The sequence below is a fragment of the Periplaneta americana genome, chromosome 12, assembly GCF_040183065.1.
Source record: "Periplaneta americana isolate PAMFEO1 chromosome 12, P.americana_PAMFEO1_priV1, whole genome shotgun sequence".
Classification (NCBI taxonomy): domain Eukaryota; kingdom Metazoa; phylum Arthropoda; class Insecta; order Blattodea; family Blattidae; genus Periplaneta; species Periplaneta americana.
In genome coordinates, this window is record NC_091128.1 from 101,589,864 (window position 1) to 101,615,461 (window position 25,598).

At 34.9% G+C, this 25,598-nt stretch overlaps 1 protein-coding gene across 3 annotated transcripts in view; it reads right to left on the reverse strand.

Annotated features, from left to right (window-relative positions):
* LOC138710723 (coiled-coil domain-containing protein 186-like) overlaps nucleotides 1-25,598 on the reverse strand; it is a 45,268-nt gene that overhangs the window by 7,404 nt on the left and 12,266 nt on the right. For all 3 annotated transcript variants that reach the window (XM_069841789.1, XM_069841788.1, XM_069841790.1), the window contains exons 4-11: nucleotides 24,245-24,364; nucleotides 17,547-17,682; nucleotides 15,840-15,994; nucleotides 14,176-14,318; nucleotides 11,690-11,870; nucleotides 9,846-10,085; nucleotides 5,919-6,119; nucleotides 1,365-1,580 (exon numbers count right to left, since the gene is read on the reverse strand). In XM_069841789.1, the coding sequence (XP_069697890.1) occupies nucleotides 1,365-1,580; nucleotides 5,919-6,119; nucleotides 9,846-10,085; nucleotides 11,690-11,870; nucleotides 14,176-14,318; nucleotides 15,840-15,994; nucleotides 17,547-17,682; nucleotides 24,245-24,364 (1,392 nt within the window). The remainder of the gene's footprint in view (nucleotides 1-1,364; nucleotides 1,581-5,918; nucleotides 6,120-9,845; nucleotides 10,086-11,689; nucleotides 11,871-14,175; nucleotides 14,319-15,839; nucleotides 15,995-17,546; nucleotides 17,683-24,244; nucleotides 24,365-25,598) is intronic.

Here is a 25,598-nt window from a genome sequence, read left to right on the forward strand (position 1 = left end):
ACACACAAAAGCATGCATATGCACACAAAATCGAATCCCACTTCTGTTTTCCTGTCATTTATAATTTTAATTCTTTCAGTTTTCCTATGTTCACTAACTTATGTACTTTTTTATTCTGCCTTTATAACAGCCAAATTAAAAAAATGCGCAATTTGCACAAATTCTGACCTTTGGTTAACTCACCTGCTTCGAGATAAAATATCGAACTATAACGTAAACATAAAATAAAATAGCACCAGAAATATTTCAGAAAGTTGACAATTCTTCAGGAAAACATACAGTATTAACAAGGAACCTAGGAATTTCATTCCCAGTCATTAATATTGCCGTATAAGCCATTTGGTATCTCGTGAAATCTACCTGCGCATCAGGGGAAGAAGAAAGTGGACTGAGAAGCTTACCTCCCTTGCTACGCTTCTACTTGTAGCAAGCAAGATCACTTTCCCTTACCATAAGGTTCTTAACTATACTGTATGCTACAATGCTCACAAATATTTGGTTTCACGAGATAACGAATGACCTATAAGAAACTAAACAATTATTGAAAAAAAAAAAAAACTTGACAATGTTGTGTCCAAATGTACATGTTTTATATGGTTTACTATAACAGTGTGTTTGATTTTACTATCGAGTTTCCAATTTAATTTTGCATTGTATTATGTGTAATTTTGATTTCATAAGGAGCTGCATACATTAATGATTACTTCAGTAATTAGTTCGTATCTGATACAATTAATACATTTTCAATTGTAGACTATTTTGATTTTCAAACATTTTAATTTGCAGAACTGTTGTTTGCAAATACTCACATGCATACGCACAAACACACACTGAAATTTCACTAAATGGACACCTATCAATAGCGCACATTTTCATTACCAGGCAATTTAAAATTCCTCAGCAGATTGAAACGTGTTCTTATGACGATTTTCAATAAAGGATATAGTCATGTAAATGCACATGATAGGTCAGAAATTTTCCCAGTAGCGAAAACATTCAGACACACGATACTCATCATATTATAACTGAAGGGTTCAGAGCCATAGTGGGCCAAGAGCCATTTATTAAAAACGGTATAAAAAATAATTTCTACTAGTTTTCCAAATAACAGATACTTTTCAACAGTTGACATTTCTAAATTCCTGTAAAATATCTGCTATTACTTTATTTTGTGAATTACAATAAAATACTATATGTAAAATATGTATGCATTTTCCCACTCACACAATCATGCAGTTTGCATTTCTCTACTTTTATTTGTTTTCATTAAATCATGATATGTACACTACACTTGGTCAGATTTGCCAACCTACAATTATAAATGAACTGCAGTATGAAACAGCAATAATGAGACTGAAGCTTACTTTATTCTGATCCATAGAATCAGAGGAGAGAGCGCCTGCCTGTTCACGCATGATGTAGTTCTGTACAATGCGTGTCTTCTTTTGAAGCTCTGCCACAAGTTGGCGTGCATGCTCTTCCATGAAGTCTAACTTCTCAGTTTTCCGTGCATTAGCTCGCTGCAGTTTCACAATCCTCTCAATCAACATCTGACGATCTGGCTCCAATGGAGGACTGGCCTGGAAATAAAGTTAATAATACATTAGAAAAAAAAAACCTCAAATAGTGGGCAGTACAGTCTCTCAAGAATAACAGTACATATTTATGCCAACGAAAAACGAAGAATCTTCAATTACTTCCCCAGCAATATGATCATACTGAAATACAGTAACAAGGCAATAGCTGTAATCTCTCCCATCAACCATTCTTATAAGGAAAGCTCACCAAGTGATAATGGATTTTCACAACGATTTTTCCCTCACACATTCTCCCTATAAATTTCTACATCCGAAGAAGGCCTAGTCTTCGAGATATGAATTTTCAAAATAATCGCTTGACACTCATATATGTCTCATATCTCCATTTCAATCGTGAAGAAGAAAATGTATTGTGGCACCCATCTGGAATGTTCTGGTCGCGTCAGGGGGTTGCGCATGCATCTAGCGAGAAGAAAGGTGCGGGGAAATGGAAACTCGAGCTTCAGTAGGTGCTGTAGTGCGGTACGGAACAAGGGGAGGAGAATTACGGTGACAGCGCGGAGCAGGGAGAGCAAGGGAATCATGGAGAAGCAAATTTCTCCCGAAGATTCAGAAAGGCACGTGAATTGAAGACTCCAGAAAATATGGTTTAATAAATAACACCATGAGTGCTGACAGAAGAGTCGTCAGTCAGTCTTCGGAAGTCTTCAGTCTTGAGTTTTCAAGCCTACAAGTGAGTCTTCGAGCGAGCAAGGAAGCCAGCCTTCGAGGGCATCTGGAAGACCGGGGTTCGACGTGCAGTGGAACTGCATCTGGAAGACTTGGGTTTGACATGCAGTGAAACCGCATCCGGAAGACTTGGGTTCGACGTGCAGTGAACTTGAGTGAGTCCATAACTGTGGCAGCGTCCACAAGGCGAGTGCGACACAGTCCGGAAGACTGGAGTTCGACGTGCAGTGAACTTGAACAGTGAGCTAGAAGAACTAGCCAAGGGAAGCGAACTGTGAACTGAGAACAGACAGTTTTGTTCTGCACATTGAGAACATTAATTAAAATTAGGAGTATATTATTGTTCTTCTCAATAATACATGTCATGTATTGCCATTGTCGTCATGTGGAGTGCAATAACGACTATTGTGTTGTGTTGTAGGGTGAATTATTAAGAATAAAAGTCACATTGTTATTAGGTGTGTAGTGGTTAAAGTGGAAATAAAAGTCGCAGTATTAAAGCCCTAAATGTCTATGCATTGCCCTCAAAATCAGCTTATGAAAACTCATCTCTTCAAATTATTTTAAAAAGTATACTTTCCATCTGTCAGTGATCATAGCATTCTTTTTGTGGACTCTTGGACCAGTTACCGAGATAGGCTATAGAAAGAATAACTACACAAAATTAAACGGAAGTGTTAACAATTCCAAAGCACACAACTTGTTCAGTCTCTTGACGTTTATGGCTTTAGGCCTTCAAAAAATTTCATTCAGAAGTATTCTGATAGTGTTTTGTTACTTGACACGATTATATTGCATCAGAGAGATCATGTGATAAAATTTCAGTCCTTAACACACAATCAGTTTTAATTTCCTAGATATGTGAATATGTTTAAATATGGCTGGTATAAAGCCAGGTACCATAACAATAAACCTGATAAATTAGTGTCATCCTGTAGAATTTTGTTTTCACGTTGATATATTGTACAGCTCTAAAGCTGACTGTGAGAAATTTGTTTTTCTGAAATTATTGTAGTGCAAAATTCCACTGTGTTTTGTGCATTATACAAAGACATTATTATGACATGATGCGAGATAAAGATGAGCGATTCGTGGCCCACTGCTAGCGTGGTTTCCAGTGGCACGTAACCATTTCTCCAGCACTTATACAATACATAACAGTACTAACAATAAATGTTCAATAATTTGGACTTACCATGCTCATAGTCGTTGCTGAAAATGGCCCCCAATCATTCACCAATCTTATCTAATTTTCTCCTGAAAGAACACTATGTTTTCTGTTTGATTTTCGATTGTTCACTGATTCTATTTCTTCAAATCTTTTAACGAGTCTTCTAATTGTTTCGGCAAAAGGCACAGGTCTGTCTAGAAACTGTATTCGAAATTTATGTCTTGTTTTCGCACACGACCTTCTACCTTTTATGTATGTATTGTACATAAACACAAGTTGTTTAGGCATTACCTAAATACAATAATCACTAAACTTTATAATTTATACACTAACTTTGTACACTTGAAGAATCAAGACTTTTGTAACACGACTTGTGATTACAGCAAATGCCATATGGTGACTGAAAATCTACTATGCCACATTTCTAACAGTCCGCGCATTGCAGACTGCGCAGGGAGCTGGCCACCAGTAACCCGCCGTTTTCTCTCATCACGTCATAATACTGTCTCTGTACAACGATTTCTACTACTGTGATCACTACAGTGAGTAATTTCAGGTATGCTTACATTTTTCTATCATTTCTTCATAGACTATACAATAGTCAATTTCATGAATATTATGTATCTGGTATGTCATTAACATAACTTATTTATCAAATTAATATGTTCAAAAACGCTGTTATATTTAGCAACTCGATTTCTGCAATCCAAGCCATAGCTTCAATCAATTTTAAAACTTAAAACTTTTTTAGTTAAAACGTTGAAAGTGTTATGATTTAAAGAGATACTGTACCTTATGACAGACAGGTCTCGTTTCAACACCGGTGTGGTGTCATTTTCAGTGTCTTTCAAACTGCTGCTACTCCAGTTGGTCTTGTTTTCCAGTGTTTGCGTTCGTCAGTTGTAGGGGTGGGAGTGTGTTGCTCTTATGGTGGGGGAGGTGGTTGTTTGCGTGTCATGTAGGTATAGGTATAGATATTAAATTATAATTGTGTATTAAGTTTATGCTGTGGTTGTGTCATTGTGTGCTTGTATATTTCGTACTGTTCTAATATGTTTAACTGTAGACGTTTTGGTGTGATGTGTAGTATTTCGATATATTTCTATGTTATTGTAGTAATAATTGTTGTTGGTAATATTCAATCAATATTCGTACAAATTTCAAAATCGCAGAAATTCAACCATCCATACACATATTGTCAAAACAAAATAAAAACCTGTATCTCCAATGGATCCCTGCCGATTGTGGTATTATGGACAATGAGATTGCAGATTGTTTGGCAAAGAAAAGAACTAAAATATTACAAGTACCCTTGAAAAAAATATCTTATCACAGTGCCAAACTGTTCATACAAACACAATTTCAAGTCAAAATTCTAAATAAATTTCAAGAAAACAGTAATAATAAACCTTGGTCAGCATTGCTTACTGAAAAAGAACATATACCTGATTCTCCTCGACATGATGCAGTAGCAAAATTTCGAATGCTAACTGGCCATGACTGTTTGGCAGCATATCTGTTTAAAATTGGAATTTTTGGTTCACCTGTGTAACCTAGAAGACTCTTTGATGAATCAAGAACATCTACAAAAATGTCCAGCTTTGGCGTCAAATCTCCTGGATTCGAACTCTAAATTATACTGGGAAGCTAGAAAGCGAATGGAGAACTTCCAAGTGACTGGGCAATAGATACTACTACAATGTATCTGGTACGTCATTTCCATAACTTACATTTAAGGAGATTTCAACAGCACGGTATGCAGCTAGATGAGATTTATTGCCTGATATGTTTAGCACGTAGCACTGTTTGCATTAGCTGTTATACCTCTGAATTAAATAATTTGGAAAAAATAATATCTCGAGAACTAGGCTTCCTCCGGATGTAGAAATCTGTAGGGAAGTTTCTTATTTCAAATGGAATGTATGGGGGAACAATCATTCTGAAAACATTGATGAGTTTTCCTTGTTAGCATATTATTTATACACACTGTAAACAGAATAAGGTGAAATATGCTGCAATTAGCTTTATAATGGCAATAGGAACAAAGAAAATAATAAAACATGTCATAACTAATAAATATCAATGCCCTACCTACAAGGTATAATTTGAGAAGAATAAAAAAAAATTGCGAAAACATCCAGAAATAAGAAACATTACACAAATTTTAGATCTTACTTATCCTCTTGAGTCCTGAAAGTATAGTATACTATACTTCATACATGATTATGATACAAGATGTATGTGCACAGACCCAAAGTATAGTATAATATACCTGCATTTGTGGCCTAACCGTAACCTGCGGAATTTTTTCAGCATTTTTCTTCATTTCAGTGTGACTCTCTTTTGGAGCGTAGAATTATATTGAACTTTAAAAATAAAACAACAAATGTCTCAAGACTCAGGAGGTTATACGCAAGTATGAAAAGCTGTCTGTTTTTGTTCCCAAATAACTCAGATTCTAGTCTATGGAATGAAAATACCTGACTACTGCTAGACTCTCCCGGAGAGCTTGATCCAGCTGTTGGACCCTTGCTACTGTTATTGTTGACTATGCTGCCTTCTACAGTGTTGAGAGAGTTGCAAGAACTTGCCCGAGAACCCTGCCCAAGAGAATTGCTGCCACTTGAAGATTCATAGAGGTCTAGTCGTTTACGACAATGCTGGAGTTCTCTTGTTAGCTCCTGTAATCAATAATGCAGTACAATCGGTAACAACACTAGGAGAAGTGTCTGAATGACCCCCAAACTCTAGGAGAGCTCAAGAGCATAGTATTCTAGCTGAAAGGTGAGCGATGCTGCCTTGAGCTTCATTATCCGAGAGGTCTGAATCCAGATCTGTTTCAGTTCCTTTATCCTCGAGAGGAGGACAGATTGCTATATTATTGACTGTGCTTTCTTTGTCTTCCACAATATCCACAATTTCATGAACTGATAAATATTTTACTTTTCCTTTTTTGGAATTCTATGAAATCCTAAAATAAACATAAAAGTTATTCCAATTATTTCACAATGAATGTATAAAATCTCTATACTTATAATTATATATAGCCTACATATAGAACGATAATGCAATAACAGATGAAAATCAGAGATATTAGTTCCAGATATTACGTAAATAAATAATATGTATGCTACAGCACGGAATCGAACTACGAACTAGTCAGCAGTGAAGGAAAGAATTGCTATAATAAATTTATATTATGTCATTGTTCGTTTTCAGAGTTAGTAATGGTAAAATTTTGAAGAACGTGTAAAATGGATAAACAAATAATCATAAGCGCCCACTGGCAACTAAAGTTGTCATACAAATTCAAACCAGTCTAATGAAATTGTGATAAGTTATACATTAAAAATTTGTTAATAGTGATAAAATTACGCATATTCTCAATAGATCTATGTAATTGAAGTTGTTGTGCAGCAATTGTTAGATATAATTATATTTACATTATTGAAGGAATGTGTAGCAGTCCAGAATCTTATGTGTGCACTCCTAATTAATTTCTTCTGTACTAACGACACAACGAGCGGATGCGATAAAACCCAACTCGAACTAGCGGAGGATATTTGAATCTTTACATCAATTATTATGGACAGTGAACAAAATTAAAATTAACCGAACAGTAAAGCTTTATTGCCTTGGCAACTTTAGTTGCCACTGGGATATAATGCGTTAATACATTAAAAGTTGTAAGATCTAACCATGTTACAAAAACCAATTATTGTGTAATGATCAATATCGTTAGGGTCAAGATTAAGATCACCAAATATAAATATATCATAGTGTTTAAACCTTAAAAGATAAGTAATTAATCCTTCCATATTTTGAGCACATAAAGATATAACAGAATCTGGTGTTCGATAAACAGTTATCACAATTATATTTAAAGAATTAAGAATAATAGCAGAAGCCTCAAAGATTTTCTCAATACAAAATTGACATATATCAACCAAATTAAACGTAAGTTTATTATTCTTAATGAATATAGCTACACCCCCACAGGTAAAATTAGACCTACAGAAACTACTAGCAAGTTGATAATCATCTGGAACATATACATCTATCTCATTATTATTTAATCAATGTTCATTCACACATAATACAGCACAATTCACTGAATCCAAAAATAAAGTCAGCTCGTCAAGTTTACACTTAATTGACTGGATGTTTATAAAAACAAATATAAGAAATGACACATTCATTACAACTGGAAAATGCATGTTGGAATTATGATTAGAAGATTTATTAAAAACGTCCTGATTAAAACCATTTATATCAACAGTTGTCGTCACTTTCAAAATGTCGAGGCAGGCTGTGCTCTTGGTTTACCCTCTGCGATTATCTGACGTGGATGAAAAAACTGACGTACACAAGCTTTAGCTGGCCAGGTATTCAGGTTTAATGCTACCTCCAAATGCTCTTCTGCAATGTCAATCTTAAAAGATGAATAAATCTCTGGATGACAAGAGTTCAATTTCTCACAACTTAGTACTGGGAGAACAGGCTTCAAAAACTGTATGATATCCTCTCGTTTAAGATCTGGGACAAATCTGTATACATGTAGTGAAATCGTCTTTGATACACCTAATACCTTAACACCATTTGTTCCATTAGTACCTACAACTGGTCATTTTATTTTCCTAGGTGATACTACCTGTGCCCAACTTTCATTATTATTTCGTATAAGATTGTTTTGAAAATGTCCACTGGGTACAGATTGCTGAATCACATTTTTAAAGTTTTCACCCGTGAAATTTATGTTTAGTTCAGATTTTAACCCTGACATTTTATTATCGTGGGAATTTTCTTTTTCACTAGTATTTACACATGGAGATTTATTCTCCTTCACCAGATTTGACTTGCATTCACAGTCTGCTCAGAATATATCTATGGCTCTTAATTTCATTTAAGGGGTTAGGTACAGCTTACAGCAGTAAAATTTTTGGAAATATTCAACATTTTTTTCCTCCATTACTGTAACTTGTACAATAATGAAAATTGGCATGTGTAAAACACTATCCTTCTGCTATATGAAAAAAACATTTTTACGATTTAAAAAAGAAAATTATCCATATATTTTTTTCAAAATTCAAAATGGTAGCAGTTCACTGTGCAGTGATGAAGCGTTTTCCTCATAACTCATAAACTTGTTAACTTTTCATGTTCTCTCTGTTTTATTTTATTGCTGAAACTCATGTTCACAATATCATGCTCTTTCAACTACATTCCTTAATAAATAATATATATATATATATATTTTTTTTATTTTGTATAAGCCTATTTGACCATTTTTTAAAACGAATTTATTTTTTATCAGACAATCTATCAAAGGTAGAGAAGTGATCTTGCATCATATTATAGATATGACATGCATAAATACACACAAAAATTTCATCACAGATTGTTGGATAGTTTTTGAGTTATGTGGGAACTGCTTCATCACTGCACAGTGAATTGAAAAAAAAAAAAAAAAAAAAAAAGTAAATATATATATATTTTTTAAATCGTAAAATATTTTTTCCATATAACAGAAGGACAGTGTTTTACACATACTAATTTTCATTACTGTACAAGATACAGTAATGGAGAAAAAAAATGTTGAATATTTTCAAAATTTTACTGCTATAAGTCGTACCTAACCCCTTAATGTATTCAATGTGTCTACATGCTTAGTTAAAATACTTAGTCATGATGTTCATTAATTATTATTTATTTTTGATACAAAACATACTCCACTAATTTCAAATCAATTTTGTTATTTTCATCAATATATTATTTCAATGCATCACACACTTCAGAATCTTCATTATTCAGAATTTCATCAACTTTTTCACAACACTCTCATTTACAATAATAATATCTGATATTAATTTAGAACAACTAGGATGAAAGACACGCATTTAACTCCACTAGTAACTTTGTCCTTACAGCGTTTGCACTTATGTTCGCTTGATTATCTCCACCCATAGGACTGGTCAGCCAAGGAGGTAGCCCATTTTCACCCACCCATGCTAAGACTTCCATGTGCTCAGGGTCCCATACAGGCAACCCCAAATGCCTCCTGAACCAGTCTCCTTCAAATATCATCAACTGATATCGAGAGAAATTCTGACGAAATGAGGGAATGGAGAAATTCTGATGAAATGATGTCAATGCTCATATAGGGAAACAACTTCGACATTGTTTATGACAAGTGTCACTATGAATTTTTTCAATTAAATATCCCAGGCCTGACAGGAACTCGAACCGGACTGTCTGCATAACTTAGTCCAATATTAATATATCACAGTCGTCCCGTGTGATTTAAAATCAATAAACTGATTAATAAGGCTGTCACATAATACAAGTCAATTGTTAACAGAAACACGAAAGCCATGCATAGTTTCACATGAAACAACAAAAATGCTCACCTTGAGTGCAGATGCCTGTTTTCGACGCAACACTTGATTTTCGCCCTTCTGGTCCTCAAGCTGTTGAGCCAGTGTCTCTGCACGTTGTGTTCGCTCAGCCAGGTGTCGTGCCAAAAGCTGGCTCTCCTCTTTACGCTGCTGCTGCTCTTGCTCCAGCTGTTGACTAAGCTTTGAGACACGGTTCTCAAGCTCCGTTATCTGTCGCTGAAGAGGGCCTTGTTCACACTCCAACTGCTGAGCCTACGAACAAACAATTTAACACAGAATTTACATGTGGGCTAGTTCTAAATCATCATCCAACAAGTACTGAGTCTTCGTTGACCTGTTACAGTCGCAGCCACACACCATCTTTCAATTCGTCATTTTTTGTAATATCTCTCATGATTTGCTTTGATAACCTTTCTGGTTCCATTCTTATAACAGGTTTCTCCTTTTCACTGCATTCCTGGATGTATGTTAAGTTCTTTCATTATGTCATGGGCTAGTTCCTGAACAATAATGTACTGGACAGAGTTTATATTAAAAATATGACAGATATTCTATTTTGTGATATAAGAGAAATATGACAGAAATGTTTATGGTGCATGACATATTGATAATTTTGACTACTACAATGGCTTAGTGATAGTACACTGGGCTTATTAGCTATGGGGCTCAGGTTCAAATCCCAGTCCATCCACTCTCAATTTATAATTTGTGTTAGGTAAGCCTGCAGTCCAGGCAACGTGGGAGTTTTCTTTGGGTACCCTGGTTATCTTGTGACATCCTAATAATTGTACATCATCATTCAATGTAGACTACCACCTGTGATGCATCTGTATAGTCTCTGACAAACTACGTAATCTATGCTTCTAAGCATTAGTGAGATCTATGAGTAATACTCGTAAGGATGGGGTGAATAATGGCAAGCTAAGGGCCCTGTCATTACAAAAATTCGAGAATTTCATATTAAACCAGTTCATGGTTTCAGAGTTTTTAACAATACACAATAGAAAATTATCCATTATCTAATTAAACTACAGAAAAAAATTAATTCGTTGTTATACACAACTGACTGGGTCCTTATTTTGGGGAATAGGGTGAATAGGGTTCTTTAAAAAAAACACATGTTTTTGGAATGCTCAGCACATGAACAAGAAAGAATACTACTAAGAAAAGACATAGATCAGAACAAGAAACTACTTAAACTGGAAACAACTCACTCTCGGGACCTTTGTACCTTAGTATACAAAGTGTACTGTGAACAAGCTATTGACATATACATATTATAAGTCAAACATGAATTAATGGAAAAATATCAATAAGTCGTTATTTAAAAATAACACAAAATGGATCATTATTTAAAAATAACATAAAAAAAGATGGAGAGGTCAAAATTAGACGATACAACAGGGGTAAAAGGTGAAAGTATGAAAGAGAAAATGAAGAAAAAGAGAATATGCAGTAAAAAGGGAAAGAGGAAGAACAGAAGATGTGTTTCTTTTAGAATCATAAGAAATGACAATGAATAAAATGTATTCCTTCAAATGAAACCATAAATAAAATTGTGAATGAAAGCCAGTCTTTTAGATTTAATCAAAATTACTCAAAATAACAATGAAAATTAACTGTTCAAATTCAACTACTAATACTGCCTGTGAACAAAACCTGTTTTTTTTAAATTACGTAATAAATACGTGGGAATGGGGGAAAAGACAATTAATTTAAAAGGATAAAAAGGAGGACAGACTTGCAGAGGATCACATCTCCTCCGACAAGACAAGTTATATCACCAAAATCTATATTTTTGTATTGCATTGTAACACTTAAAATATAGGGTATATCTTATAAAATTTCCTTCATACCTTGGCCTCAGTTGCAGAGAATTCAGATTGTAAACGCACATTCTTGTCTGTGAGTTTCTGTGTGAAGTCCAGCAACTCAGCTTCCCTCTCTCGACATGCAGCCATGTCTTGTTGTAACTCTGCGTTGCTTAGCCTGAGACGCTCCACTTCTCCCTGACTTGCTCCCAGTTTCTCTTGTTCGCTTTATAGAAGTGAAGTACCAAATTAAATTCACTAAATTCCAGTGAAAGATCACTATTATAATACATATAGCAAATAAAAAGAGATATAATACAAGTTACACTGCATAAAAATGTAGTGTATTCTTGTTTATTGACAAACGTGAATAAGACTGTGATGTTACAATTAATGATGTGATTACTTCAGCATGTAATTAACAAGAAAGCATGAAATTACAATATTTTTCCCATCACAAGACGAACTTTTTTCTACAAAAATACTGCTTAGTATACATAATTAGAATGCTTTTTATGGTACTAAGCTCCATATTACAGCAAATAAAACTGCTACGTAAGAATCATTTTTTACCACCAAGGCTAACAGGAAGAAGGAAATGACCTTGACTTTCACGAGGTTGGGAAAAAAAAAGAAAGCTTCATTCTCCTCTCCACTTGTTTTGTTTAGTAGCAGGCTGTTTGTTGTTGAGATTATTAAATAAATAGTTGACTGAAACCATAACAGACCATGAGATCTAAAACAGGAAGAGGAGGAGAAGGAGGAGGAGGAGGAGGAGGAGGAGGAGGAGGAGGAAGAGGAGGAGGAGGAGGATGAGGATGATGAAGATCATTATGATATCGATATCTACTCGTGAAACATTGGCTTGATTATTCTGATTATTGTGTGTACATTGATCACGTGACAAATTCCAATTTTAGTATAACACCACGTAATGGAACATGTCAATACATGTAATTTATAGGTAATAGATTTAGGGTCGAGTTCATAGTCATCACTTACAAAATGAGGAAACACTTAAATAATGAGTGTTTCCTTAGCACTTATTTTAGATCATCTTGCAGAGACGCACTGAGCATTTCCTTGACATCGAAAGAAATATGACAACATGGCTAGACATGAGCGTTTTCATACATTCAATTGTTTTCCAGCACCTTCAAATTGTAAATCGGTATTATTAATTGTACACAAAATACAGAAGTAAATATTATACAGCTAAAAATTATACAAAATGTCGAGAAAGCATTTTACAGAAGAAGAAAGAAGTGAGCTAAGAGAACAGTTATGAAATATAGAGATATTGTCAAAAGGAAAAAATATAATTGTTCTCTACAAAAGAAGAAATTGACATGGGATAAAATTGCAGTGAGTTTAAAGCAAACTACGGAAATATTCCTGTAAGTAAATCATTTAAATTTATTTTTCAGTTATTTTTATGGTAAACAAAGTGGAAGTGGTATAATTACGCAAATTTTAACAGCTTATTCTTTGGGTTGAATACAAACAAAAATGCAAATAACACTTTGTTGGGACGTGAATACTTTTCGAAAAAATACCACTTAAACCTACCTGAAATGATACTGTAGCATAAAATCTCAAAGCAACCAGTATTTTCAGTAGTGGTGAAATCAGTAAGCTGTATGGTTGTAGTAGCTGCATTATGAATTTCAATGAGAGACACCAGACTACCCACAACAGTATTCTTGTCGAAATGGTATCTCCTCTTAAATTGCTGTACATTGTATATCTTTAAAGGGTTTTTCCATATCTTTGATATATAATTTATTTTGCCGAAACACATTTTCATTTTCATTATAGAACTCAATAAATTCAATAAAATCATAATCATTATCCATGGTATACTGAATCAGCTGATTGCAATGCATATGAGGAAACAGGTGAGTAAGCTGACAAGCTACCTTATTTGAATAAGTGTTCACTTCGATGGGATTTTGAATTGGGAATGTTTATAAGCAATTGCTTAAGGGTTTCTTCATGATAAGTGATGACTATGAATTCGGCTCTTACTTGGTATTGTGCAATTTGAATATTTCTTCTCCCTCCAAAAAAAGATATATTTATTATTAAGGTGTGTGTACCTTCATGAAATATCGTAATACAACTTTTTTGTTGTTTCACAGTATACATACTTGGTTTTTTACTAATAACAGCTGAAAAACAAAGTTCACTGACAACTACCAGCTCAAATACAAAAGATGAATCATACATTCATACCTACTGCAAGGTCTCTAGATTATATTTTATCCCACGCCTGTCTACAATATAAGTACAGTACACTGTATACATTGCTCCATCTCTACTTTGTATTATAAAAGATGATGTATAACAGATGTTCAAGCTAGTGATGTAGGGTGGGAGGGGGGAGATGCAGGGTGGAACACGAGTTGCTATGAAAACATAGATAGATGTTGCCATATTAGCTTAATCATGGTTGCTATTCTCAGTGGTGGTTTGACAACTCTTATGTGACTAATCTCACACAACCAACAATGACTTCCTGTCACACTTACTGCTGAAGCTGTATCCTAAGAGAATCCATTTCTGTCAGCTGAGCTTGCAGGTCTGCCACATCCTGTCTCTGTCGGTCTGTTAGTCTCTTCAGCTTTGACAGATTTTGTTCATACTCCAATCTCTCCTTCTCTAGGTTCTGAACCTGTATCAAATTTTATGATAGTAAAAGTATTCAGAAACTGTATTTGTAATGGAGAAAGTAACAGTGGAGGAATATAAATGAATGGCACTTGTCTTCAATAGTCATAAAAATTAAAGACCATGAATGAAGAACTTGTACATGTAAAACTAGATTTTCTGAAGAGATTCCTGGAATGTATAACAGTGGAAGGGAGTAATTTCCAACATCTCTTATAACCAAGACATGTGCAAAAATGGATAACAGTTTTTTTTTTTTTTTTTTTTTTTCCAGAAATTGAAGAATCGTGTAATTTTTACTCCAAGAGAGCAGGTACCGAACTATTAAAAGCACAATATAGTGACTCTTAAATCTACTTAAAATGATCATTAAAATGCCCTTGAACTAATGGAAAAATGACATAAAATTAAAAGAAAATGATATTTAAATATTATTCAAAATACTCGTACCACAACTTCTTAAAAATTAGTCATCTTGTTTCAATGACTGCGCCGCAAATCTCGGAGAGAGGAGGCAACTTCCTGGAATTTGGCTAAGATAAAGGAAAAGGGCATGCAAAAAAATGAAGGTTTTAAGGAAAAACTATAGATTTTAATGAGGGTTTACAATGTGTTTCAATCGGTGGTGATCCTTGTCACTGCCTTCATTCTCCGTCTCCTCCTCCTTCCATTCTTCACTTTTGTTACCAGACCTTCCAGATGGAGGAGTGTGAATGACAAGACAAATTGTGTGTGCAGCTTGCATTCTTGCAATCTTTGTGTTAAAAATGCTGTCCCTTTCCTTCCATGGGGACACAACGTCCTGTGCAGGACACGTGAAAGTTTCTTCCCTTCCAAACAAACAAATTCTAAAGACACCCTCATACTGACAAAAGAACAGTAGCGGTCAAAGCCCTCACTTAAACTAAGCTGTTGTCAAGCATTTTATATTACTTCCGTTGTGTGAAGTGAAGCCTTCAGTGGAATGAGGGATGGTCTTTACAGTTTGTTTCAAACTATAAAACTCAAACTTCACTGTTATTCACTTATTCAGTAGGTAATTACTACTGACCTATTTGCTTAGAAAAAGATTTAACAGACCTATCAGTAAAGAAGAAAGTAAAATGCATTCCAAATGATCTAAAAGTTCTTCAAATTATTAAAAATGACCAAAAAATGGCGAAAAAAATATAAAAATGACCTATTAGTTCAAAAATGTCGAAAAATGCAAAAAAATGCAAAAAAAAATTAATTTTTTACGTTGATATTAACATAGAAAGGATTTCCATATTAATAGGCATCGTCCTATTGTGAAAAATGAGAAGATGACTTTTCATCAACATCCGCCCCTAATCATTATTAAACATTCAACATGCTGTAACAGCAATTGGTATTCTCAAGAGTACGTATTTTCCTATTTGTTACACGGGTCCTGTTGATATCAAACTATCAAGTGGACAAATGCTCTTCATATGATAAGGACAAAAAAAAAATCAGAAAAATATTTCGTAAAAATAGTAAAAAGACAAAGAAACAGTTAACTTACCTTGATGGATAGAAGATTGTTCTCATCAATGATAAGCTGATGTTTTCTTTTCAAGTTCTCTATCTCCTGTTGCAGTTGCCTCTGTGTTTCTTCTTTATCTTCTCGTTCATGTCGTTCCATGATCAGTTTTGCTTGTTGCTCTTTCAATTGCTGGTCTGTGATAGAAAGTTATGAATCATTAATTACAAATATATTTTGTACAAAACTCAAGAGACTTGGTAGACTGAAGGTACAAGTTTACCAAAGCAGTTCTAGCAAGTCTTAACATTTTTTGATTGATCACAAACTCACAAATTTCTCATTGAATAATAATGTGAGTAATATGAACTAGCGATAAGCAAGTGAAGGAGCAAATAAATACTTAAAGCCATTTTAGTCAATCAGGTTTGAAAAACTTTAAAGTACATTTTTATTATATTATATATAGAGTTTCTATCATTGCATACAAGATTCTGTAACTTTACTACATCCAAAATATAAGGCCTTTATAATGATAGTCTATTTTTAGATATGTTAAATGCTGAAAACTAATTTTAATACATAAATTACATGTTGTTGTTGTTGTTTAGTCAACTGTCCAAAGACAGGTCTGAATCCCGCAAGTGATACCACGAAGGCACCACATATGAGGCAACTAGGCTATATAGAAGATAATGGGGTAGGGTGACCAGTTCCTTTCCCTCTCCACTGCATACATCACCAACTAGCTACATATTACACTAGTCAGACATGGAATCATTTAATTTATTTTTACAAAACATTTCTTTTTCTATTAGGAATATGCAATCTTATATTAATGCTAAGTTTGAAGAAACAGCTCAACTCATTCTACTCTCTTGTATTTTAAATTTCTTTTCAACAAATTTCATTCCAGTATTTCCATCTTTACTTATCATTAGGTGAATATATTGATGTTACATTTCTATATTTAGACTAAAGTTTTCGCTTTAATTAAAGCATCTTCGGATCCTTATTATTATTTATAATGAACACCATGTTGACGATTTAATCTATTTATCGATCCTATTCTTGTATTTTGTAAGCCATTGCTGTCTTTAATTTTCTTGAAAAGAGACACTACTTCAATTATACTGTAATATGAAGTTTTCTTCATTAATAGACTTTGATAGTACTTTAATTTTACAAAACAGTTTCAGGCGAAATTTAACATGCTGAGCAGAAATATGGGTATTAATTAGTAATAAAAACAATAACAAAATAAAGATAGATTACAGGCAATAGACATGAAATTTCTCTATAGCATATTAGATAAAACAAGAAGAACAGGATCAGGAACACAAGTATTCAAGAAGAAGTGGGAATATTAGGTTTATTACACGACATAAAAATAAAAAAATTAAAATGGTTTGGCCACATTAAAAGGAAAAAAAATTAAAAAATTACTAAGTTAACTCTGGAACTAAAAGTAAATGGAAAGAGAAGAAGATCAAAACCAACAGATCAAATGAAGGAAGCCAAAGAAAGAAGGAGAAGAACAGATGATGAGAACTGGAACACCAGGGATGAATGGACACTCTTCAAACACTGACCTGAAGAACTCGGAAACAATGCTAGATGGTAATGAGTATTATAATTTTTAAAATGTCAGGTTAATCTCAAGTCTATGATAGGCTATCTTAACATGGCCATAACAAAGCAATAGTAGGTTAAGCATAACAGAAGACATTAAAGAATGTCTTTATCTACCTAGATTGTGAGCTTTGTTCTCCTGGGATTGCTGGTAAGCCTGAATCATTGCTTGACAGTCTCGTCGCACCTGTTCTGACTCCTCCTGCTTTTCTTGCATTTTCAGAAGCAATTTATCGTGCTTTGCTTGCGTCTCCTATGAACAATAAAATCAATTTCAAACTACACTGTATACCTTAATGTTTAATTTAAGTAAGTTAGAAAATTCAAATAAATTTTCATTATTAAAATACACAATGGTTACAAATTATTAGACGATTTCAGATGGCTATATTTTCACCAATATTGAACATAAATACATGATCCTACCACCATTTGAAAGAGGGAAGTTTGAAATTTTAAACTGACCTTAGATGTGAGCCCTACGTGTAATATGGCAGACATCCAGGTGGTGATCCCATTCTTGCCAAATCCTCTCAAGTATGTCTTGTGTGACATTCCTGATTGCTATGTTAATGAGCTTTCTCAATTCGGCCGACATCGCTGGAAGTGGAGGTATATAAACATTGTCCTTGATGAAACGCCACAGAAAGAAATCACATACTGTGAAATCCGGTGAATGGGTAGGCCATGTGCACAAAGTGCTGTCTGTGTCCACTATACAACCAATCCATTGACTTGATAGGTGTTGATTTAGGAAATTTGGCTAATGACGCAACTCACGGACGAGAGGGAACAGGAATTCATTTCCCAACAACGTGGAGTCCCTCTACATTGGCATATGGAGGTTTGGAGGTACCTAAATCAACACCAGGTTGATGGATTAGTCATGCAACGGGCACAGACAGCACTTTCTGCACATGGCCAACCTGTTCACCCAATTTCACAGTGTGTGATTTCTTTCTGTGGGATTTCGTCAAGGACAATATTTACATACCTCCACTTCCAGCGACGTTGGCAGAATTGAGAAGGTTCATTAACACAGCAATCAGGAATGTCACACAAGACATGTTTGAGAGGATTTGGCAAGAATGGGATCACTGCCTGGATGTCCCGTATTACACATAACAAGAGTGCATCTAAGGTCAGTAAAATACTTCAAACTTCGCTCTTTCAAATGGTAGTATTTATATTCAATATTGGTGAAAACATAGCCTTCTGAAATCGTCCAATAATATGTAACCATGGTGTACCTTCATTTCTCTCAATCACCAATAATTAATTAATAATTATTCTTAGATTATTTATTAGTTCGTATTGTATTGTAATTCAAAGGGGGCACTATGATCTAGTATCTCTATTACACTTACCCTCCAGATAGGAACATTCCCAATCCACACCAACTGAATACACTAAGATTTGCTGAGTATCCAAGTTTCAAGCAGACAACCCCATTTATTCCTAGACTAGCCCCCTCCGTGCATTGCTAGTCAGCATTCAGGGAATGCTATGAAATGGTAACAAAATGGAGATCAGATAGAATTATGTTAATGCCTAATGTTGGGAATCGGGAGAAACTCTGAGAAAAACCCCAACTTTGATCTTGTCAGCCACAAATGTCACTACGGATTTTTCAAATTAAAAAATCCTGGGCCTGACCAGGATTGGAACTTGGCCCGCTTGTGTGACAAACCGAAGGTCTGACCATTTAAGCACTGCAGGGTATTTACAGGTTACTACGAAAAACAAAACATTTAATGCCATGTCACAGTACTGTAATTGTATTATATGATTAACTTACTTACTTACAAATGGCTTTTAAGGAACCCGAAGGTTCATTGCCGCCCTCACATAAGCCCGCCAGCGGTCCCTATCCTGTGCAAGATTAATCCAGTCTCTATCATCATACCCCACCTCCCTCAGATCCATTTTAATATTATCCTCCCATCTACGTCTCGGCCTCCCTAAAGGTCTTTTTCCCTCCGGTCTCCCAACTAACACTCTATATGCATTTCTGGATTCGCCCATACGTGCTACATGCCCTGCCCATCTCAAACGTCTGGATTTAATGTTCCTAATTATGTCAGGTGAAGAATACAATGCGTGCAGTTCTGTGTTGTGTAACTTTCTCCATTCTCCTGTAACTTCATCCCGCTTAGCCCCAAATATTTTCCTTAGCACCTTATTCTCAAACACCCTGAACCTATGTTCCTCTCTCAGAGTGAGAGTCCAAGTTTCACAACCATACAGAAGAACCGGTAATATAACTGTTTTATAAATTCTAACTTTCAGATTTTTCGACAGAAGACTGGATGATAAGAGCTTCTCAACCGAATAATAACACGCATTTCCCATATTTATTCTGCGTTTAATTTCCTCCCGAGTGTCATTTATATTTGTTACTGTTGCTCCAAGATATTTGAATTTTTCCACCTCTTCGAAGGATAAATCTCCAATTTTTATATTTCCATTTCGTACAATATTCTGGTCACGAGACATAATCATATACTTTGTCTTTTCGGGATTTACTTCCAAACCGATCGCTCTACTTGCTTCAAGTAAAATTTCCGTGTTTTCCCTAATCGTTTGTGTATTTTCTCCTAACATATTCACGTCATCCGCATAGACAAGAAGCTGATGTAACCCGTTCAATTCCAAACCCTGCCTGTTATCCTGAACTTTCCTAATGGCATATTCTAGAGCGAAGTTAAAAAGTAAAGGTGATAGTGCATCTCCTTGCTTTAGCCCGCAGTGAATTGGAAAAGCATTAGATAGAAACTGACCTATACGGACTCTGCTGTACGTTTCACTGAGACACATTTTAATTAATCGAACTAGTTTCTTGGGAATACCAAATTCAATAAGAATATCATATAATACTTCCCTCTTAACCGAGTCATAAGCCTTTTTGAAATCTATGAATAACTGATGTACTGTACCCTTATACTCCCATTTTTTCTCCATTATCTGTCGAATACAAAAAATCTGATCAATAGTCGATCTATTACGCCGAAAACCGCACTGATGATCCCCAATAATTTCATCTACGTACGGAGTTAATCTTCTCAAAAGAATATTGGACAAAATTTTGTACGACGTCAACAAAAGTGATATTCCTCGAAAGTTACCACAGTTGGTTTTGTCCCCCTTTTTAAAATTAGGTACAATTATGGACTCCTTCCATTGTTCTGGTACAATTTCCTTTTCCCAAATAGCAAGTACAAGTTTATAAATTTCGCTATATAATGCACTCCCACCCTCTTGTATTAATTCTGCTGGAATTTGATCGATACCTGGAGACTTGTACTTTTTCAGATTTTCTATCGCAATTTCGACTTCTGTAAGCGTGGGTTCGGGTATAAATGGCTCAGCAGTTTGTATTTCAATTTCGTCCCGATCATTTCTATTTGGCCTATGTACATTTAGTAGTTGCGCAAAGCACTATAATTTAGAATTGCCTGAAATGGAAGGAGTACAGAATTATCATGTAGCAGAACCTAGGACACGAGGTTCCATGTGTACCAACTTGTTATGGAATCAATTGCAGTCCCGAGGCAATGAAATACAAAACTTCTTCCTATTATTATTCTTGATAAGGATTAGGCGCAAACCTGTTCTTAGGCTAAAATTGATTGCTCCATCTACATCTAAGTCGTCCTACCTCTCTTTTTCCTGAGCTCGCAGCTGACTGGTTTCCTTGAACTGCGGTGGCATTTCGATATCCATTCTGTATTATAATACATCTAGCGGCATCACAATATCTCCCACAATGTCACAAAGTAGGAAGCAGCAGAAGCTTGACCGAAATTAATTCGTTTTCGAAATTTTTATCCACGAAGGCAGACAAAGTAGTTACACAAATATACATATACAGTAGAACTGCGATTATCCATCATCCATCCAGCGGATTATCCGACTTTTTTTTTTTTGCTGCAGAAAAGTACGAAGTTCTATACATTATGTTACTACTGTGTGTATTTTTTTACAGAGGGTTATTACAATTCTTTACCACTAGTATTACACAGTATGTAGTAGGAATGCTTCTGTCAATATCGACAACATAAACAGTTACTTGTAGGATGTAAATTTGTAAAATAGTCACAATCTGCTTTCAGAGGAATGTCCTCAATAACTTCCACACAACTGCAAACATACTCATGGTGAATAAGCATAATATTGCACAGTGTAGTGTCTAGCATGAAGACACTAGTGGTTGCAGCGTGGCAGGAACTTTAAATTATGTACAAAACTGTACTATACACTTAATTTATGAAAATCATTCATCAATCTTCTTAATGTATCCAACTGTTTGCTGACAACATAAATAAAAATCATTTATGGTATGGATTATCCGATTTTTCGATTAACAGTTCAGTTCACGCCTTCATTACCGTGGATAATAGAGGTTCTACTGTAATTATACAAAAACACAAACACATCTATATGAATATCTGAAATTGCGTCTGTCACTATATATAATTCAACAATGGCTCTAAATATCACTAATTTTTTAAGAATATTCCCATATTACTTACTAAATCTGACCCAACATACTGGGTTTGCCTTACGACACAGAATAGTTCACAAAAAAATTTAAAATAAAAAATTATAAACAGGTTTCAAACAAAAGAAATTAAGACATCTCAATTTGATTGAAGAGAGAGCTTTAAATATAAGTAATTCCTGTTGTTGAAATCGCAAAGAGTGCTATTCATATTTGGTTTTGTTTTCAAATTGTATTCACTTCTGTTGGATACTTTTTTTTTTACCTATGAAGAAGTTTCTTATTTTTTATTGAGATCAAAGAGGTAGTTCTTAATTCTTATTTAGAAGTATAATTTTTTGTTATTCTAACTCTCGCAGTTAGTTTAGCTATATTTCAGAAAATAAATGTTCATAACTTTCTTCTACTATTAACAGTTTCAGTATATTTTTCACATGCGAATTAATTTGTTTGCAGCTTATTTGTACATTTAGTGAGCTCTTGGAATGCAAGTAGTAGCACTTGTGATAACCTTCAGCCAAACAGCCATTGTTATTTACACGTCGAAAACATAAAACCTGGTGAAATATCTCTGTTTAGATAGTTCCTTTCAATCTTTACTGAACAGAGTTCTACTTGGTTTTAAATATCTTGCCACGACTGATGAACAGAAGAAAATGGTTCTAATAATAAAACAAAAACGACAAGTGATAAATTCGAGAAGGAAAATTCGGCTGATAAGTTAGCAGCAGATTGTCGAATAAGGGAAAATTTACTCTTAAACTGTATTATACATGCTTTATGAAAATCCATGTAGTTCTTCACCTTCATTAACCTGGATAATCGAGAGTCTATTGTAGTACATGTACATTTTTGTTGCAATGTCATATTCTCTAATGTTTTCATCTACTATCAGCAGAGCAAAACATGAAATAGTAGAAGGAAATGATGTGAGAGAATAATGATGGTTCAGTCCAAGCTAGCTGCAATATACACCGTGCACTTAAAAGAATATAGCAGTTTACAGTCGTTATATTATCACTCAGATGAGGCGTAGAAAGTTGATTGTGGGCTCAAATGAAAGAGGAAGGAAGTCAGTTTTAGTTGTATGCATGAGCAGATAGCTTTCCTTTGTTTTTTCTCCTTGGCAGCGATGATAACAAAGAACAAAGATGGCGACTCCTCACCAGAAAGCATTTTGTGTTTTGAAGTTTATAGTTGTAAATTGGTTAATAACACTTCAACGTGCGTTTCGTAGGCAGTTTAATCGTGATCCCCCAAATGCCAACAACATCTGTAGATGGCATAACCAGTTGGCAACAACCGGTTGTCTGTGTAAGGGTAAAAGGTTTATGGTCCGTTCTTTTTCGCTGAAGCTACCATAACTGGAATTACTTATCTGGATATGCTCCAAGAATGGCTCTTTCCTTAACTGCAGGATGAATCAAATAACTCCATTTGGCAACAAGATGGCAAATCTCCACATTGGCATCACCTTGTACGAGATTGGTTGAATAATGTTATCACTGGCCGCTGGATTGGTCGCCATGCACCCGATGACAGGGCTTATCTCCAGTGGCCTCCAAGGTCATTTGATCTCACCCCATGCGATTTTTTTTTGGGGGGTTTTGTAAAGAACCAAGTGTACTTGCCTACATTGCCTGCTAACCTGCCCCGATTTGAGAGACAGGATTCAAGAAGCTGTTGCTGCCATCACTCCAGACATGCTGATTAAACTATGGGAGAAATTAGCCTACAGATTAGAGGTGTGTCGTGTAACAAACAGGGCTCACATTAAACACTTATGAACTTATAATGTAAACTGGGGATGTTGCTCTTTCATTTAACGTGAGTTTTGTTATTGTCATAATTAGTTAAAGTATCGTTAAATACCTTTAAAATCGCTATATTCTTTTATGTACACCCTGTATTACCAATATTTAGTTTATTTATTTTATTGGGTTATTTTACGACGCTGTATCAACATCTAGGTTATTTAGCATCTGAATGATATGAAGGTGATAATGCCGGTGAAATGAGTCCGGGGTCAAGCACCGAAAGTTACCCAGCATTTGCTCGTATCCGGTTGAGGGAAAACCCCGGAAAAAACCTCAATCAGGTAACTTGCCCCGACCGGGATTCGAACCCGGGCCACCTGGTTTCGCGGCCAGACGCGCTGACCGTTACTCCACAGGTGTGGACTATTACCAATATTACAGGGGAGATTTAATGAATTGTGTTTTTTGTATAGTAGTTGTATGAACATCTCAAATAAAAAATAATCCTTAAAAAAACAGATTCTCGTTTAGACATTCACAATTATGAAAGTGAGTACCTTATGAATATCCATTTCAGTCTTCAATTTGTTCTGTGCCCACTTTATTTTAATATCACGAGAATTCAAATCCTCTTTCAGCTTTTCATTCTCCTTTTGTAACGCAAATACCTCGTGGCCCTTAAACAAATTAAAAATGTATATTAGTATCACTGTACATGTAATTTAGCTTGTATAATTATTGTCGTCATCCTTATCATCATAATCATAACGCATTTTTAAGGTCACTTTACACTATGCGACTTGCAGTACAATGGCAGTGCAACATGTTCAAATCTGTGGAATGTAACATCTAAAGACTATAAAAACATTCTGACAAGGAAAGGGGCTTATGCAAGTTTGTTAGAAGTACCGGTATTTAACAAATTTGAGAAAGAAGACAATTCAAATACAACTGTAAAAAACCCATAACAAATACTATCAAAGAGAATTGAAAAAAGTGCAATAATCTAGAAGGTTTGCAGCGAGTTTGGAAAATAAGTACTATCCAAAAGAAATGTCGCTTTATATTAATCTGGACTCGTCATTCATAGTTCATTTGTAAGATATTTAGGAGACAATTCAGAGCAATTTGATAGCCAAAGTTCAACTTAGACTTTCTCCACATGTATATTTCTCCTTTCTTGTAGTGTATGACCAATTATAAGGACACACATGATAGTGAACAACTATTTAAAGGTCGAGTATGGTTTGAAAAGTTTGAAATGGTCTGATCAAACCACGTTATTCTGCATGTCACACAGTATAAAGTGAGTGACCAATAAGATATATAAGCTCTTTGCTGAGGCTGACTTCACAATGTTGGATCAGTCACATTACAAAGAGAAGACACAAATATTATAATTTATGTAACATCTCTGATAATCTTAGTACACATGGTGAAGAGCTAAGCAGATATCTACCAGTTTTCGTCTTGTCAACAAACATGCTTTCAGTCACTGATTATGGGAATGATTCAGTGTCCACAATGCAAACAAAACAGCAAACAGTTTATATACTAATTTATAAAAACAAATATTCAAAAAGTTATTTATTTGCCAAAATTAACCAAGAAGATGCTGCAACTACTCCCCTTGCTTTTTACACATTTTCGTGCCCTTTTAAGATTAAAACGTACATAATCATGAAAGTAGAGCCAAATCTCATACAAAAATAGGAAGACATGTAGGTCAATTTCTCCGTCTTGATCTCCTCCCCCTGTTACAGCTTGACCCTGGTATAGTATATCGGAATATGATCATTTAATAAAGGTATTGTAAAATAAAGTAAAATTGTAACAAAATACGAGTATACAGACAATTTTACTTTTCTTTTACCGCTTGTACAGAACTGAGGGACCCAAAGGCTTCACTGC